Raw genomic sequence first — 18,568 nt, 5'->3', positions numbered from 1 at the left:
CCGCCACTCCTCTGCCTCTTTGAGGCACTCCCGGAAGCGCCGTCATCGGTCGCCTTCCTCGTCCGAGGACTCTGCCCGTCGGCGGGTTGCTTATTCCACCAAGCATGCGACTCCAGAGGAATGGGCTTCCTTCAATAAGAAAATGTTGGTGATTCTTGAATCGCAGGGCACCGGTCCGTCCGCGCCTCAGAGTGGGGTTGGGCGTGACTGTACTAGAGACACTGCTTGTACGCCTTCGGGCTCGGGTGGGCGGCACGATTCGCGGGAAAGGTCCCGCTCGGACAATGGGAATCGTTCTAGTCATGCCTGTTCCAGGTCCCGGTCCTCGACGCCCTTGAGACCGTGTGCCCCTGTGAAGTCTTCGAAGAAGACGTTGACGCCTGTGGCGCCGAGGTCGTCGAGGGACTCTCTTGAGGCTCCGCCTCCGAGGAAGTCATCGACGCCATCGGCGCACAGGCTGTCGAAGGACATGCTCAGGGCTCCGCCTCGAGGCCTGTGTCGAAGCCGTCGATGCTGTCGGTGCCCCGCTCGACGTCGAAGCAGCTTCACTCGACGCCTTTCGAGGCTGTTTTGTCGGAGGTACCCCGTGGCACGGTGGAACCCCCTAGAAAGACTCTGGCCAAGGCCAAACATGTCTTTGTTCCCCATTTTGTGCCCACTTTCCACCATCTTGATTATATTTCTGAGGTGGATGAGGGTTCTGAAGATGGGATGGTTCCTGATACGGTACCAGACGAGATCATCTCTGGACATAGCCAGATGGAGGACCTGCGTCAGTCGCTGCACGACGCCAGTGGTCTGGACACCTCTCCGGAGCTGGAGTTCTGTAGGCCTGAGCCTGGCACCCATGCCGAGTCCTCGTACCGGCACCTTATGTCGAGGGTCACCGAGTACTTGGGGTGGTCTGCTCCACCAGGGGATTTTCTGCAGGATGACCTGACGGATATCCTCGACCAAGGTCCACCAACTGACCCAGTACTGCCATTCCATATGGCTCTGCAAAGGAGGGTGGCGGCGGCTTGGACTGCTCCGGAGAGTCTTCCGGCAGTGGGCAATTCTTTGCCGCAAAAATACCGCCCAGCCAGTAGCGACTCCTGCTACTTGACCACGCACCCCACTCCGGAGAGTTTGGTGGTGAAAGGCGACTACGGCCCCAGCAAAGCAGGCGTTGGATCCTACCATCCATCCTGATAGGGACGACAAGCGTTTTGATGGTTGGGCGAAGAAAGTGTTTTCTTCATGGGGTATGGCTCTTCAGGCAGCCAACTCCGTATGTGCCTTGTCACGTTTCATGCACACTCTGTGGAACTGTGTTTCCTTAGCAGCTGAACATATTCCCAAAGGGGACGAACGGGATGGTTTTCTTGCTATGACACAGGATGGCAAGGATGCCATGTGTGAGGCCGTTCAGTCGGGTCTGGACATGGCAGATTGCGTCAGCCGGTCCATGGCGGCGAGCACCGTAATACGCAGGTTTGCGTGGTTGCAGAAGTCGGGGTTTGCTCCAGATGTGCAAGCCCGGCCCCTCAACATGCCCTTTGATGGTGTACATCTTTTTGGCAGCAAGGCTAATGAGAGCATTGAGAGGTTGCAGACATCCAAAGCTGCAGCAAAGTCGTTGAGCGCTGCAGTTCGCCAACCTCTGCCTTTTCGTCCTAGGGGACAGCAATGGGGGGGGGGGGGAGTTCCTTTCGGTATTACTCATCCTTTAGTAAAGCGAGAGGAGCTGCTAGTCAAAGGGGCCACCGTAGGAATGCCAGAGGTGGAGAACAAGGTACTTGAGGTGCCAAGGCCGCTCGGGCAGTTGCCTCTTTGCCCTCAGGTGACGCCGCACCCACTTCAGCTCAGTCATGAGGCCATGTCCCATGGTTCGCCGGTTGGGGGAAGGCTGGCGCAGCATCTTGTAGAATGGCGTGCCATTACTTCAGATGTGTGGGTTCTGGAGATCATAGCCCACGGTTACTGTCTTCCCTTTTGGCAGAGGCCTCATGACAATCCACCAGGGAATCTCTCTTTGAAGAGTCCGGATCCGCTCCTTGCGCAGGAAATTCAAGCCCTGCTGGAGAAAGGCGCCATAGAACTGGTGCCTGTAGCGGAGAGGAACAAGGGATGGTATTCCCCTTATTTTTTGATTTCAAAGAAAGACGGGGGATTGAGACCCATCATGGACTTCCGCGGTTTGAACAAACTCCTCAGGAAGGACAAGTTCAAGATGGTTACTCTTTCTCAAGTCCTCCAGGCCCTTCAACTTCAGGACTGTTTGGTGTCTCTCGACATCAAGGATGCTTATTTGTATGTGCCGATCCATCCAAAGCACAAGAAGTACCTGAGGTTCGCGGTTGGCTACTCACACTTTGTTTCGGGTCCTGCCGTTTGGATTGACCTCCGCCCCGAGGGTGTTCACCAAGCTCATGGTAGTGGTGGCAGCGCATCTCAGGAAAGGGTGGATTCACGTCTACCCCTACCTGGACGATTGGTTGATCAGAGTGCGCTGTCCTGAGCAAGTCCTGGATCTTTTGTCCATCACCTGCCACTCCCTTTACAAACTGGATTCTCCCGCAACTTAAAGTAGTCCCACTTGACGCCAACTCAGAGGCTCCAGTAGATCGGAGCAGTGCTTGACACGTCCCTGGGGCAGTGTTTTCCTCCCCAGGTGAGGGCTCATCACATTCAGCAGATGGTGCAAAAGTTCCAACATGCCCTGAGTCTCCCTACGTTCGAGTTCTTGAGATTGCTCGGCCTCATGGCATCCTGCATTCTTCTGGTGCCAGAGGCCAGGTTGCAGATGAGATCTTTGCAATGGGCACTCAAGCTCCAGTGGTCTCGGTCCTCCGGCAGGATGTCGGACCCCGTTCAGGTGCCGCCCTCGGTTGCCCACGACCTTCTGTGGTGGGCCGTCGAAAGCAATCTGATGAATCTGGGATCAGCAATCTGGGCTCTGTTTTGGCTGCCCTGGCCGGAGTTGACTATCGCGACGGACGCGTCCCTCACGGTATGGGGAGCTCATGTCAACGAACTGACAGTCAGCGGTCGTTGGTCTCCGTCGGAGTCAAGACACCATATCAATCTGTTGGAGCTGAGGGCCGTCAGGCTTGCCCTGAAGGCTTTTCTGCAGACTGTGCGAGGAAAGAATGTCCTGATTCTGACGGACAACACAGCGGCCATGCACTACCTCAACAAAAAGAGGGGGGCAGGGTCACTTCCTCTGTGCAGGGAGGCGATGCAGCTCTGGTTCTGGTCAATCCAGCAGGAAATTTCGATCTCAGCAGTTCATCTGGCCGGAGACGAAAACGAGACGGCGGAGGCTGTGAGCAGGCAGAGCACAATCTCTCACGAGTGGGAGTTGGCTCAGGAGATTCTTCTGGAGATCTTCGCCCTTTGGGGGACCCCTCAAGTGGATCTCTTCGCCTCCAGTGTCAACCGGAATTGCAAAAGGTTCTGCTTGCGGAAATTTCCTCCAAGAGGAGCCTTAGGAGACGCGTTTGTGGTGGAGTGGTCATTCCCACTGCTGTACGCGTTTCCTCCAGTCCCCGTCATCCTCCAAGTGCTGCAGAGGTTACGGAGGTTCGGTTCCCGGATGATCCTCATTGCTCTGGCATGGGCCAGGAGGACGTGGTACCCGGACCTTCTCGACTTGTCTATCTGCCCTCCACGTCGTCTTCCCTACCGAGACGATCTGCTCTCACGGGAGGGGGGGCAGGTTCTCCATCCAGAGGTCAGATCCCTCAACCTTCACACTTGGCTTCTGAAAGGTTGAGGTATAGGGATTGGGACCTCCCTGAAGATGTGATGGAGGTGTTGCTTTCGGCCAGACGGCCGGCGACAAAGTCCCTGTACCGTTGCCGTTGGAGAAAGTTCTGCGACTGGTGCAGGGTTAAGAATGTGGATCCTTTTTCATGTGACGTTCCTGTGGTTCTGTCTTTTTTGCTTTCTTTAGCCCACAAGGGCTCGCAAGTGGGTACCGTTAAAGGTTACCTGGCGGCGCTGTCCATATTTAAGCGCTCGTCTGAGGAGGGTTCTTATTTTAAAATTCCTTTAATTTCTCAGTTTCTAAAAGGGCTCACTAATGTATTCCCTCTGTTACCTTTCCAGGTGCCCGGTTGGGATTTGAACCTTGTTCTCAAGTTTCTAATGGGTGCTCCGTTTGAGCCTTTACATTCTTGTCCTTTGAGACTGTTGACTCTTAAAACTGTATTTTTAGTTGCGGTCACTTCCGCTCGCAGAGTGAGTGAGTTACAGGCACTTTCAGTTAAGCCACCCTTCACCGTGTTTCATAAGGACAGGGTTGTCCTTAGAGTTCGTCCTTTCTTCCAAAGGTGTTGTCGGAATTTCATTTAGGCCAGAAGGTTATTCTTCTGGCATTTTATCCTCCTCCGCATCCTGGTAAGGACGAGGAGAGGCTCCATAGGTTAGATCCTAGGCGAGCTTTAAGTTTCTACATTTCATGCATGTCCTGGGTCAGAGTGGACGATCAACTCTTTATTGGTTACGCTGGAAGGCGTTTGGGAAAAGCTGTTACTAAGCAGACTTTGTCTCGATGGATTATCTTGGCAATTTCTGAATGTTACCGCTTGGCGGGTAAGGCCCCTCCGGTAGGCTTGCAGGCCCATTCTACCAGGGGTATGGCTGCCTCTACTGGCCTGCAGAGGGGTGTTCCTATTCGTAATATCTGTGATGCTGCCACCTGGGCTTCGGTCCATACTTTTGTACGTCACTACTCCCTCGATTCTATCCGTGGGCAGGATCTAGCCTTTGGCAAAGCGGTCCTTTACTCTGCAATTTCATTGGGCATTCTAAATTTCTATATTCTAAATTCTTTTCCCACCTCCTTCGTTGGGACTGCTTTGGGAGTCCGTCATAGATATGGAATACGTCGGAGGACCCAATCCCCTCGAAGATCAAGTTACTCTCTTACCTGGTAATGTTCTTTCGATGGGATGGTCCGACAACATATTCTATATCGCTCCCTCCCTGCCTTCCCCGCTACAGAAATTCTTATGCGATTGCAGCTTAAGTTTCCGCAAGGCTTCTGTGGTCAGACTGGCAGAAGATTGGTGCCACACGTTCTGGGAAAAAACTACAACTCAGGCTACGGGCGTCGTTAGTCCTACTTATAACATCTGGTGATGTCGGCCGTCGTAGGAGGTCCTCGAGGACGGCGTATCAACGTCATCGACGCAGAACGCAGACAGCGAAAGATTTTCCGAAGCAGCACAGCTGTGGTGATTACTGTCATCGGACCATCTCATCGAAAGAACGTTACCAGGTAAGAGAGTAACTTGTTCTTCTGCCCTGCCCGGTGATGGAGAAATTCTGGGAGAAGATCAAAGAAAAAGCGATTGTGGGTGGCATCCAACAAAAAGAGTGGCCACCAGAGTCCTATTTACTGAGGCTTTTTTCGAGAGGCAATAGACAACAAGCGCACCTAGCCAAATGAAAGATCTGATGTGTATCCTGGTGAAGCGCAGGACCGCAATAGCCTGGAAATCTGAAACCAGTCCAAAAATTGAAGCATGGTGGACGGACTTGAGATGTTGGTCGCTGGCCGTGTCGACAGCATGGTATCGGGCATTGCAAAGAGGACTGCATGAGAATAATGTTGGGTTGGAGGCCTGGAATACATTGGTACAAACAATGTCTCCCCCAACAGAGACTACACTGATTGAATGATTCTGGGATATGGGTCAGAGAATAGGCATCTCCTGAGGGCACCAAGAAAATTAGACAACCCGGACCAACACATCACTGAGACAGGCAACAAGGAACTGTTCCCCTCCCCCTCGCCTGCGAAAGTAATCCTAGACAAAGGTGATCTGAATCGCCATAATATGCTGTGTAAAGTAATCCCCCAGTGTATGTATGTTTGTACGCACAGCTGTTTGGTTGTTAACAGGTTGTTGTACTTAAAAACCAAAAAAAGTATTAAAAACAAAAAAGGATGGACCTCGCCAGTTTTCCTGCACGTGTGGAGGTGAAGATTTCTTTGAAGAGAGAGGAGTGACAAGTGTCAAGGGGAGATCTGAAGGGTTGGCTGTCGGATAGTAGTTTAACGAACTCCTCGCTTGAAATAGGGTTGAAAGAGCAGAACGAAGGGCTCTCGGTGGGCATGAGGGTTTATTCTTGCAGAGCGGGTGTTGGGCGGGCGGTGAGATTGTAGAGTTTAGCATTGACGGTGGCTGACCTTTCTAGGGCAATTTTGTGGAAGTGTTCAGAGATGGCGTTGCAGAGCTTTTGCAAGGAAGTGGTCAGGGCAGAGGTGCAAGGAAGGGTTCAGGAATTCCGTGATGATCCTGTGGAGCTTTTTGCTGCTGTGGCAGCTCAGGATTCCTTTGTTGTAATAGACATTTTTGGCCTTTCGGATCTCCGATTTGTGTTTCGGTGATGGTGGGTGTATACTGATTTGCTTTGAGTGGTACTGGAGGCTCGCCATATGTGCTTGAGGGATCGGTTTTGGGTTTTTAACACCTTCAGTTGGGGGGGGGGGTGAACCATTTGGGGGTTGGCCCTTTGTGGGAGTGAGCCAAGCTGGAGGGGGTGAGAGGAAGGAATGAGCCTTTTAGCCAGGAGTCGAAGAGCTCTATGGGTATGGGTCTATCTGTGGTCAGTAGTGAGGGGAGGACGTGTAGCAGTGCTTCTGCCATGTCAGGTAATATCTTGCACTTGAACTTAGATGGAGGGTTAGTGAAAGCATTGGGAGGCATGGGTGGTGTGTGGAGAGAAAAAGATATGGCTGAGTGGTCTGTCCACATGAGGGGGAGTCTAGGAGTGGATGTGGAAATGAGGTCAGAGGAGCTGAAAATGGCAGCAAGGTTGTGACCGGCAGTGTCGGTGGGTCCTGTAATTTGCTGCGTAAGTTTGAGTGCCTCTAGTCTGTCAACCAGGGGTTGAGTCATGGAGTTGTTGGGCACGCCAAACCAGATATTGAAGTCCCCCAGTAGGTTGAGTGCTGGGTGGTTAACTAATGTGGCTGCTATGGAGTTGCATAGGCTGCTGGCAAAATGTCTGTCGTATACATGGGGCCTGTAGATGAGTAGGAAGCTGTGTGGGCAGGAGAGAGAGTTTGACTAGTAGGGATTCGCAGTTAGCTGTGCAGAGCTTTCTTTTGATGAAGGTGATGGAAATGTGTGGTTTGTGGAGGATGGCTACTGTGAGAAACTTGAAGGTGTCTCCCCCGCTCGTCCCCGGGGATCTGTCATCCAGGTGGCCAGGACACAGCCATCGCTATTGGATCCAGTTCCTGGGGGAGGACCAGTGTGGGAGGATCACCTGGATGAGGTGTCTTTGCGGAGTGGAAGTGGGACACTGAAGGGTGAGATGCAGTATCCCCTTCTCTGTAACGCCTCTTCCCCATTCTACCAGGTAGGATACCTAGAAGCTCAACGCACCCCCCCCTTTTCCGACACAGTCAGTTTCTCACGAACAGTTCACGGTGAGCGACAACAGACTCACACCAGAGTCGTATACCTGACATGTCCTAACACCCTGGTCAGGCAATTACTAATCATTACACACACCTGACTCCCATCATACTGCCCCACACACGGATAAAAGGCAGAGCACGAAAGAACACTCTGAACGACGAAAAGCACACGAGGAAGCAGCGGTTACAAGATGGAGATTTAACACAAGGCGAGAGGTGGCGAGTTTGGAGAGGGTTGCAAGGAGGGAAGTGCCCTTACCCTCTAGAAACGGTTACTTTCACGAACCTTGGAAAGTGAGAAGCTTAAGACCAGGAACTGACACGGATCTATCCGACACTGTGCATCAAAGGTATCCGGGGCGCTCACATGGTGATAACCCAGGCCGGAAGGAACGATTGCCGCTGTGATACTGTCCTTGGCTGCTGCAAGAAAGCTGTGCCAGTGAAAGCAGCACAGCCGGTGAGTCAGAGAAGCAGATACGAAATCAGCTTGTGTTTGAACCAAGGTTGCAAGTGGCAGCATTGTACGAAGAAATCCACAAAGGACAGTGTTTGAAGCACATGTGATGAGGCGTGAACAAGTGTAAAATGCATATACTTTGAAAGGCAAAATAAGATGCCTTGTACAGAGTGGTCCGGCGCCACCTGGGCGCTCATTCAAGGGTCCCAATTAGGTATCCAACGGAATAGTAACTATATTGTAAAAAGGAACTTTATATCGAAGTGGTCCTGCGACAGGTCAAGCTAAACCTGTGCACATTCGAATGTTTTCAGTAAGTGTAAAGTGAACGGCAATTGGTCCGTGCCTGGATGAGGGAGAGTAATTAGATATTTAGAAGGGATCTGAGCCCAGAAGAGTGGGGGAACTGCAGTAAATGAGAAGGGATCTGAGCCCGGCTAATGGGGATCCAGGGTGAGAAACCCAAGTCACAAAGTTGTAAGAAGAAAAGAACTTTCTATTTCTGTTTTTGGACATCTGGCCCTCCGAATCAAGAGACTTTGATAGAAAAGAGTCCTGAGCACACAGTAGGCCCTGATGCTGGAATTGGAACTGTATCCTCATGTCAGGAAAGCCAGTGTGTGTGCTTGGCTAGAGGGAACCGCCTTGCCCTGTACTAAAAACGTAGAGGAGCGACCGAACATCCTGACTTTTTTCTTTTTCATGAACATTTCCCCACGCTATTTGTAAATTAGCGATAAGGATTGGCAATAGGTTTTTTAGTATAGGCCCTTTTATTTTGACAATACTTCACTAGGACTACATTCTTTATTATTTGATGGTCGTAGCTTACTCCCATCTTAGATTTAGGTTTAGATATGAGTTTATCACACCCCTTTGAAAGTTCAATAAAAACCATTTAACTGTGGTCACTTGTGTCTGTCTTACTTCAAAACCATGCCTTCCTTACACTACCCCGCCTCCTCTTCAGAGTCTGCTGTAGGTGTTGAATTAGTAGTCAGGTGGGAATGCCTCATGTGCAATTGGTTTACAATCATCAGAGAACCATGTTTTCAGTGATGACAATGAGATCAGGATTGTCAGAGGTTAGGAGGTCGTAGATGCTGTGCCTGTTTTTGGCCATAGAGCAGGCATTGATAAGGAGGCAGGCGAGTTTGTGGGAAAGTGCGGGCGTGTTTTCCCGGATGTCCGGGGCTGGCAGGACTGGGGTGGTCCGAGTGGCGTGGGATGATGCTGGTCACTGGGAAGGATGGTGTGATCGGTTGGACTGGGTCGGTTGGTGTGACTGGAGGGAGAGTATTGGTCAGAGAGAGTGATTCTGTTTGTGGGAACGGGGAGTGTGGGTGGTGGATCGGGTGTGCGAAGAGGGAGTGGGTGGACAGAGGCCTTTGGGGGAGGACTGGCGTGGGATTGAAGGTTAGGTTGGTTGTGATTGACTCAGAGGTTGGTGGGGGGGCAAGTGGAGCAGGGACGTTTGGTGGTAGCGGGCTTGGTGCTGTTTTTCGGTTTGGTGCTCTGAGGATGGGTGAGGTGGTGTGGGTGGGTGGAGAATGCGGGGGCAAAGGTTGTGGTTGAAGAGGGAAGTGGGATGCATGGGTAACATGGGGCAGGAAAGAGGGGCTAGGAAAGGTGTGGTGGGTAGACTGATGCAGGGCACTTTGAAGCAGTCACCTTGCAATTTAACACATTATAAAACTCAAATATTAATTTGCCCTCTAAGGAGTTTGAGTAGTGTAAGTAAGGCATGGTGTCAGCAGTAAGACGGATATAAGTGACCACAGTTCAAGGGTGTTTATTGAACTTCAAAAAGGGTTTGAAAAACACCCATCTAATCCTAAATCTAAATCTAGGCACAAGCTACGACCATCAAATAATAATAACACAGTCCTAGTGGTGTCTTGTCAAAACAAAAGCGTCTATACTAAAAAATCTATTGCCTATCCTTACCTCTAAATACAAATATTGTGAGAAACAATGTTATGAAAAAGAAAAAAAAGTGTTTAAGAAAGGATATGTCAGGATATTCAGGCTGTTGTCCTCCATTCCCACATTTTCAGCGCGGGACAAGACGGCACACTCGAGCTTAGCACAGTCTCTGGCTTCTCTAGTAGGGGGGTGCAGTTCAAACATTAACATCAGTGTCTTCTGTGCTCAAGTCTCCTGCCATTTCAAAGTCTCTTCTTTCGGAGGACCTGATGCAACAAACATATAATGTGATTTTTCTCTCAGGATTTCACACATACTCAATTTCTTAGGTGATTCACTATTCACCTCGGATCCCCTCAGCCGGGCTCAGATCCCCTTTAACACAATGCTTAGGATTTTCATGTATCCAATTACTCTGGTGATTCACAGTTCACCCCCGACCACCCCTCAGTCAAGCTCAGATCCATTTTAACCCAATGTTCAGTCAGTCCCCCTCTGCCTGGCTCGGACCAATTTGATTCACTCTTAACACAAACTTGTTTTAACCCAAAGCTTTCAATTGATCTCCCTCGTTCGGGCTCGGACCAACTTATCTACTTTGTCATCAACTTTCTTGGCAGTATCAACATCGAAGACTTTCAATTGTGCACAGTATCGGATCTTGGTTTTAAAATGTAATCACTCATCTGTTTTTCAATTTTACTCTTGTTGGTTATCACATGCGTTTCATACACTGTTCGCTTCATCGCTCACCATACAATGTTGCCGCTTGCAACCTTGGCTTCAGCACAGACCGGTCTGATATCAGTCTCCACCAACTCACCGGCTGTGTTGATTTCACTGCTGCATCTTTGTTGTAGGAGCCAAGGACAGTACCACTACAGAAGGCAATTCTCTCTGCCTTGATTATCGATGCGGGAGGGCCTCGGGTACCTCTGACACTTGGTGCCAGATTCTTCTGCCTGGTTTCCTGGTCTTATGCCAGGGTCAAAGTTTTGCCTCGCTCAGTGTGTGCTCTCGTGCTCTGCCGTTTATCCGTGTGGGGAAGTATAATGGAAGTCATGTGTGCGTGATGTCAGTAATTGCCTGACCCTACCTGATCATTGTATTGGGACAGGTCAGGTACACGGCTCGGGTGTTAGTCCGTTTCCTCTCATAGCGAGTTTTCCATGAGAAAGTATTCATGTTGTGAAAAGGGGGGTGGGGATGTTGAGTTCCTAAGTATCCTACCTGGTAGGATGGGGTAAAGGTGTTCCAGGAAAGGGGATACCGCGTCTCGCCATCCAGTGTCCCACTCCCAAAGACCCCTCACCCAGGTGATCCTCCCGCACAGGTCCACCCCAGGAGCTGGATTCAAAAGCGATGGCCGTGTCCTGGCCACCTGGATGACAGATCCCGGGGACTAGCGGGTGAGACACCTTCAGGTTTATCACAGTAGTTAAATGGCAGGTTCAATGTCTCCTACTTTAGCATTGCTTGCATTATCCTAAAAGTGGAGAGGTACATTGCTATATCATTTACTTGGCCTGCAATTTCCTTTCTTACATTGTTTTTTAAATTGTATTTGTGATTCTGGGTGCTCATGCTCAACCTTACACAAAAGTACAAGACAAAAGAAGAAAACCTATTGCGTCGTTATAAACATCAAATACTTGTAAAACCATTTTTTTAAACACTTCTTAAAAATAATTATAAACCACAAACCTACATCACGTTTCCAGTCCTCACACATCAGTTGTCCATACAAATACTGAGGGAAAAAAAGGAAAACCGCAAGAAATCATTTACTTGGCCTGCAATGAATAATGGATATAGACTATGCCTGGCATACACATCTGCCATTATTCTTATGTAGTATGAGGGCAGAGGCTATTCAGAAAGCTCAAATGTTTTTCACACAATATGTATCCTTTCCAAGTTCCACTGGGCATAGACCTTAACAAATTATATGGTAACTTGTTGCAATACAAATACGGTTTCACTGAGCACTTGTATAATCCTACCCAAAAACACAGTGGTCTGGTATGTTCCAAACAATCTTGTAAATACTTCAAATTCATTGTTCTCCTGCAGATTCATTACATTTTCTTAAATTGCATATACCATCATGTTGATGCCTTATTTTGCATGAAAGATATGGTGGGTGTGCACATATCCCTGTGAGGGTTTTACTGCTTCAATCCCTCAATTTCTACAGAGCTCTGTCAACTAGTATTGGAAGTTAGCACAGGGATAGAGGAAAACACTCCTTCGGGTGAAGAACGAATACGCAACTTTCACAAACTAAGTTAGATGTTTCGGCAGTACAGTACAGTGAAGCACATGTTTGTTTGCTAATGGGTAGGAAGCTCTAGTAACAGTATCAGAAATTGCATCTTCTGTTTCTTTCTATGCTCAGCTGCTGAGGGATTTTAAATCTAATCATGTGTTCTGCGTGTATTCCTTCTAGCATCCCCATGCATCTTTTTTAACTGAAAACATTGAATTGCAAAAGAGGAGTCCCTGGTTATTGAAGAAGGCCGCAATCTGTTGTACCTCTGAGCATTGCTGCTATTAACTTAAATGGCAAATATGTGATTTTCTTCAACAAGGCTACATAAGAATACTCATTAAGGCTCTTGTGGAATGATTTCTAGGCTGTGGTGAGGGAGCGTAGGCGAAACAACAAGCTGCATTATGTGCCCAGTAATTTCACTTCCTATGTCAGTGACAAGCATGGCTCTGATGATATTTTACTCCCTACTTGGAATCAAATGATTTTTCAGGGCGTAAAAAAGTAATTTGCTTTGCCAGTAGGAATACTTAATGCTTATTAAAAGATGTTCTTTCCCCTTGAAATTCATCTTAAGATCAGACAGTAATGTTATTAGCGTTTCTGTAAGGCATGTCCTCCAGACTCTTGAAATTACTCCATTAAAGTGGCACGTGAATTCCTAATGGCATGTTTTCTGACACATCCCTTTTATTTGCCATTATTCTACATGTTTGCTCTGAATTCTTTGACACCCTCATCAGTGATAAGCAATATTTGCTTTCTGTAAATTACATGATTGTTTTTTACTAATGGTATAAAACGCTTTCTGCATTTTATCTGAGCAGTGTTGACATATGAATTGCCACATCTAAACCTATTGTTTCTACCGTGCATGCAAGGCTTTTTTGTGCATATCTGCTTTTTGTAGGTACTATGGCAGATCTTGGAAGCCGGCCTGGTAGATGAGCTCTACTTAGCACATATGCTTTTTGTAGCCTATATGTTTGGACAAAGTGTTGTACGCTAGTTTGTAAAAAATTGTAGTGGTTGGGAATGGGAAATTCCCTTCCAAACTCTTTGGAGATGGTTCACTGACTATGCATTCTCACAAAGTGGCTTCCCTCGGTAATCGGTTGCACACATGGAAAATAATGTGCGCACAAAAGCCAACCATTTCTGTACTTGGAGAAAAATAATTAGAGGGAACATTGGTAGCAAATAGAAAAACACTTAGATTTGAGATACCTGGCTGGTGCTAGAAAACGTCTACATTTGAGATGCAGCAGTAGATAGAGAACCACCTCCAATTGGGACACAGTAGTGGTTGGAAAACTACTTACTAGCTGGCTAACATGGGTTTGGCTCGGCTGGTAGGGTTTTTGATGCAGTGCAGTAATTGCTTTAGTCCCCACCTAGACAACACTGACCTGGTCAGTCACTGCTGGTTGACGGCGGCTGGCTTCCTAGGTGAACCCGGGTAAGCACAAACTGGAGCTGCTTCTTCGGGAACTGCCCTTTTCCAAGGGCTGACCGGGCAGGGGGCTGCCATGCGTCCTGTGTCTGAAATCAGACTGCTAGGCCCAATCATGGAGCTCATGGTGGGAGGGTGATAAGGTGGGGAGAGGAACAAGGAAGTGGGCGCACCACAGGAGCACGGGCGGTGAGTGCGAACATACTACAATGTGCAAAAATGCCAAAAAACCTGCCTAAAAACACTGCAAAACGAGGCACAGAACCACACACTCACCTGATCCACAAGCCAGAGCTAAAGTGGCTTGGAAGCAGGTGCCGGCGGAAAGGCGACCCTCGCTGCTGCTTCTATGGGCTGCTATGCCCAATCATAGAGCTCGTGGGCTGGAACAAGGAAGTGGGTGCACAGAAGTACAGGCAGGGGAGAACGAACAGACAAAAAAGTTTACATCTTGCCTAAAAGCACTGAAAAATGGGGCAGAAGGCCACAGACTCACCTGACCGACAAGCCAGAGCTAAAGTGGCTTGGATGCAGGTGCTGGGGAAAGGAGACCCTCGCTGCTGCTACAAGGGGCAAAAAAAAGTTAAAGAATTCCCTAAAAGCACTGCAAACAAAACAGGGGTTCAGGACCACACACTTGCCTAATCCACAAGCCAGCTGATGAAGTCAAAAGTAACAGTTAAAGCCACAAGAAAAAGTAGCTGCCCGAGCACTCGGCTGCTACCCTACCAATGGAGATTGAAACGGTGCAGGAATAAAAGCCCTTTTGAAGCCTTCCACAGATAGCTTAGCCAGAGACTGACCATGGGGAGCATGTGACCAGGGGCACCAATTCAGGGACCAATAGGAGCCTGGAAGAGTGTTGAAAGAGGGAAGTCTGTTCTATAAAAGTCCAGCCAGCAGCCAGGTGAAAGAAAGTTGAGAGATGTGGGATGTGTGTAGGGGATTTAGAGAGGGTGTTAGAGTCAGAGTAATGGAAGGTATGTGACATTAGAGTCCAGAAGAGAGTGAAAGGTGGTAGTAGTGGGGAAGGGGGAAGTGGGCTCACAAAGGTAGTTGGGAGAGACGGGCGGAGAGAGGGTGTAAGATCACGAGACAGAGTAGTTGAATGTGATTATTGAGGGAGAAAGGTGAGCAAAGAGAGATGCAGGTACTGTGAGGGTGGCGGAAGCGAGTGGAGAAGAGAAGGAGAGGGGAGCAGGTAGGGTAGAAGTGAGAGGAGAAGGAAATGGGTACAGGGAGAGGAGAAATATCACAGAGGGAGTAGAGGCGAGATAGAGGAAGAGATGGAGCCTGAAAGCGGGAGCAGGGGAGAGGCCGTTGAGAAAACCCTGCTAACATCGGCAATCCAACAGACCAGAGGGGAATGGGGTAGGGGGATAATTGGTGGAGGGGGAGTAAGAGAGGGTAGGAAGTGGAAGGGGGAATTACCTTGCTTTAAAGTACATCTGGGGGATTTTAGCCGTTAAAGTCTTCCCAAACCAGTTCTTTTAAAATGTAATAATACACCTTCAATAAAATATCTTTGTGGATTTTGGAGGCCATTTGTGACAAAAGTCAAACTTTGAAGTTTGAGTCTGAAAGTTTAAAGTATTTCAATAGCTGTGCATTTTGTAATACTCTGGCGAGATTATGGACAAATCAATGTTGGCTTACTAACATTCAGCACCGCTATAATTGTTACTATGTTCTGCAGCTTGTTTTCATTTAAGAATAATAACACCCTTGTGATTTCCGCTCCTTAAGATGCCTTTCTGTGTGTCTTTTAGCTTGTATAATAACCCAGCCGGAATGCCACCTTATGCTCCTCAGGGGTTTGCGTTCCTTCCCCCGTATCCAACACAAGAAGCAAACAGATCTGTGCCAGCTACTGATACAGTCGTACCACCATCTCCAAACTACACAACTGCCAAACCTGCAGTTTATGGACTTATTACAGATTTCCCATTACCTGTTCCCACGGCTGAAGCACTCTCACAGGTTAGAATGTCCAGAATTGTACAATGTGCCAAGGATCAGAAGTGTTATTTATGCTGTTAACATTTGTTCTCTGTATTTTTGTCTAGATGGGCTTAAATGGGTTTAGTTACAAAATGCCAGATGTCCCTGAAGTTTTTGCCGAACTCTCAGAGTTAAGGTAACTTCTGGATGCATACATTGAACTGTAAATGTCATAAGCATGAACATTGCAATTAGAGCCTAACTTTTTTCTGAAAGTTTTTATCACTAGTAGTTTTCAAATGTTGGCATATGTTTCTGGGTCATCCTCATTTATGCAAAGTACATTAAAAATGTTAATTCAGAATATAAGAACTCTAACACATGCTGTTCAGATCGTTTAGTATATTAAGTGCTTGCACCAGAGATCCGTGTTGAATTATTTGGCCACTGCTTTGAATCTTGACAGAGCCATCTATGTGTTATGAATTTACAAAAGGAAAAGCTAATTTCTTTAAAATTTGGGCAAAGGTTTTAAGCTATCACGTTACAAGTGCATCCATGTGATTAAAGGAATCAAGGACAAAGCCAAGAAGTCAACCCTTGTTATTTAAATATTTGGTTTGTGTAAGATTATGTAAGGTATTTATTTTCAAAGAAAAGTAATAGAGGATATGTCTTGTTACTATTAGTCAAACACCCCCTTGAAAATTGTGTTCATAGATGTCACATCCTTTATGTAATGTTAGTTCAGATAACTAAGATTACAACTCATTGTGTTTCTAAAACAAGACATTTTCTCTGAGTTTATATGGTAGTGTTAAAATAATGTATGTCGTTTCAGCTTGTAGTTGATACTCCTTTAGCCATAGTGTGGAATGTATGCGCTGCACCGTGCTTTAAAAAGGAATAACTGTAAAGGCAATGAAACGGAAACACCCATTCCTTAACAAACCCTTCAACACATGGAGACAAAATATAATCTGACTACTTGGTCTTGTAGTTTTTTTATGAGTAAAACTGAAATGATATTGCTTTGTAATGTTTACCACACTATGTGCTCAAATGGGCAAAATGTTATTTGTTTAGATGGGTTACATTCACTCTGTCACAATTCTTTAACTCGTTCATAGTTACTGACAGTATATAAAGATTCTAGCAAAATTATTTTTTGCTGCCATATATACTCAAGTTCTGAAATGCACTTGAACAAGATCACTGAAACGATTTGTGTCAGGATAACTGGTTCTGCAATACTGGGCTGTTGCTCAAAGTTGTGCCATAGTTTATCTCTAGCAAACTACTGTTGACGTAGGATGGTTCTTCTCTTCCCTCGTTAAACCAAGGCAGCTCTCTTTCATTTTGAGGAGTTACAGAAAATGGGTTCTAATGACAACCAGTTACTCAGGCAGTTGCAATTTTCTTTCTCTCACGTCTATCTAAGAAGCCGGTGGACATGACATTGCCAGTCACTTCATCATCATTTTCAGCTGTACTTTGATCAAACCACTGAAGCAACAACCTAAAACATGATCATAATAAGAACATGGTGAAGCAAAATACAGATACAAAAATACAAACAAATTGGTAAACAGGAAATGGACAATAGAACACGCCAGCTTGTTGGTCCCCATACAACAAGAACTCTTGTAGGATATAACAGTACGTTCACCACCCTGCTGACAATCTGGCCATTAGCTTCTTGCAACATATCCTCCAGGCCCTCCAGATATAATTTACTTTTCTCGGCTTGTGGTATTAAAAGCACAGGGGTTGAGGGTCCCGTATGTGTCTCATCCTGGCCTCATTGTGTAGTGGCTTGAGCCACATAGAGTGCTATGCTTGATAGGCTGAGTGCTACAATTAAATGTGAACTACAAACTGTTGCCCCATACATCTACGAGGGAATAGACTATTATGAGCCGCCCAGGAATTCCGTAGAAACGAGTATAGGTGAAAGGGAACCCAACCTAAATTTGGTGAACAAGTGCCTCATCTCTGGCATTGTTATGAGATCCAAATTGGCCACAAATGATTGTGAAGTCTTAACATCAAAATAGAACTGGAGCTTATGGTTTAAATAGGCTACTCCAAGTACCCAGAACTGACATTCAAGTGCCTTTAGATCAACCTTACTTCTACGTCCCGTCCCCTTTCCTCCATACTGTATGGGTGTCCCTCGCTAGGGACAGGAACAGAACCTTTTTTCACCAGAAAAATCATCTTCCCCTTTAAATTTAGTTGGGGGCATGGCCTTGGGTGCGCTCCCTTGACTCCGCCCACCAGCGCCACACCTCAGTCCTCTTTTCCGCGTCAACGGGAGCGGATCTCTTCACTTGTGTTGTGGTTGTGGCCCTTTTTCCTCATAATTCCACGCTTCTAGATCTTACCCAGGGACATTTTTCCCTATATTCTAGCTATTCACGAACAATCTTTGTTTTAGATATATAAATACTCTGTCCTCCTGTGCCTATGTCCCACCCTGGTGCATGTCAACTGCTGCCGGCTTTAGTAGGTGCCCGGCGTGCGACACACATCCTTCCCCACTTCAGACCTGCACGTGCTCTGCCTCCAGTGCCTGGGTGAGGACCACACCTGAGACGGCTGCTTGGCGTGCAGCACGCTTACTCCATGGGCTCTATTAAACAGGTGTGCCAGGTGGAGGATTTGTTCTCCAGATGACAATCAGAGCAGATCAAAGAGTACGCGTTCAGGAAGACCAAACCGAAGGTAAGTATATTGTTCTCCAAAGCACCCCCAAAGGGCGACTCCTTTCCAGGGAAGCAACCAAGCGGGAGGTGCCTATTAGGCTCTAGTACCATCAAGGGGAATGAGGCTCTCCGAGGTCCCAGCACTGAGAGGCCTGAGTGCTCTGGTTCCAGGGAATTCCCTCGGGCTCTGCTCTACTACCGGGTGCAAGCCTGAACGGGGCGCCTGCACGCAGTATAGAAAGCACTACCGCTGCCACCCTGCAAACAAGTGACTTGCTTTAGCTTCTCTAAAGTCTCTATTATAAAGGTGGAGAGGGTCATACTTGTACTCAAACCGTCCAACTGCAAGGGTGACCAATGCCCAGCACAACTAATCAAGGACGTTGCT

At 47.6% G+C, this 18,568-nt stretch overlaps 1 protein-coding gene across 1 annotated transcript in view; it reads left to right on the top strand.

Moving 5' to 3' along the window:
• Positions 1-18,568, top strand: part of VPS37A (VPS37A subunit of ESCRT-I) — an 862,571-nt gene that overhangs the window by 496,671 nt on the left and 347,332 nt on the right. The window contains exons 5-6 of the mRNA XM_069631579.1: positions 15,301-15,511; positions 15,598-15,668. Coding sequence (XP_069487680.1) covers positions 15,301-15,511; positions 15,598-15,668 — 282 coding nt within the window. The remainder of the gene's footprint in view (positions 1-15,300; positions 15,512-15,597; positions 15,669-18,568) is intronic.

The sequence above is a fragment of the Ambystoma mexicanum genome, chromosome 6q, assembly GCF_040938575.1.
Source record: "Ambystoma mexicanum isolate Mex_15411 chromosome 6q, UKY_AmexF1_1, whole genome shotgun sequence".
Lineage (NCBI taxonomy): Eukaryota > Metazoa > Chordata > Amphibia > Caudata > Ambystomatidae > Ambystoma > Ambystoma mexicanum.
Note: the sequence above shows the minus strand (reverse complement) of the source record. Positions and strands in the feature narration are given on the sequence as shown.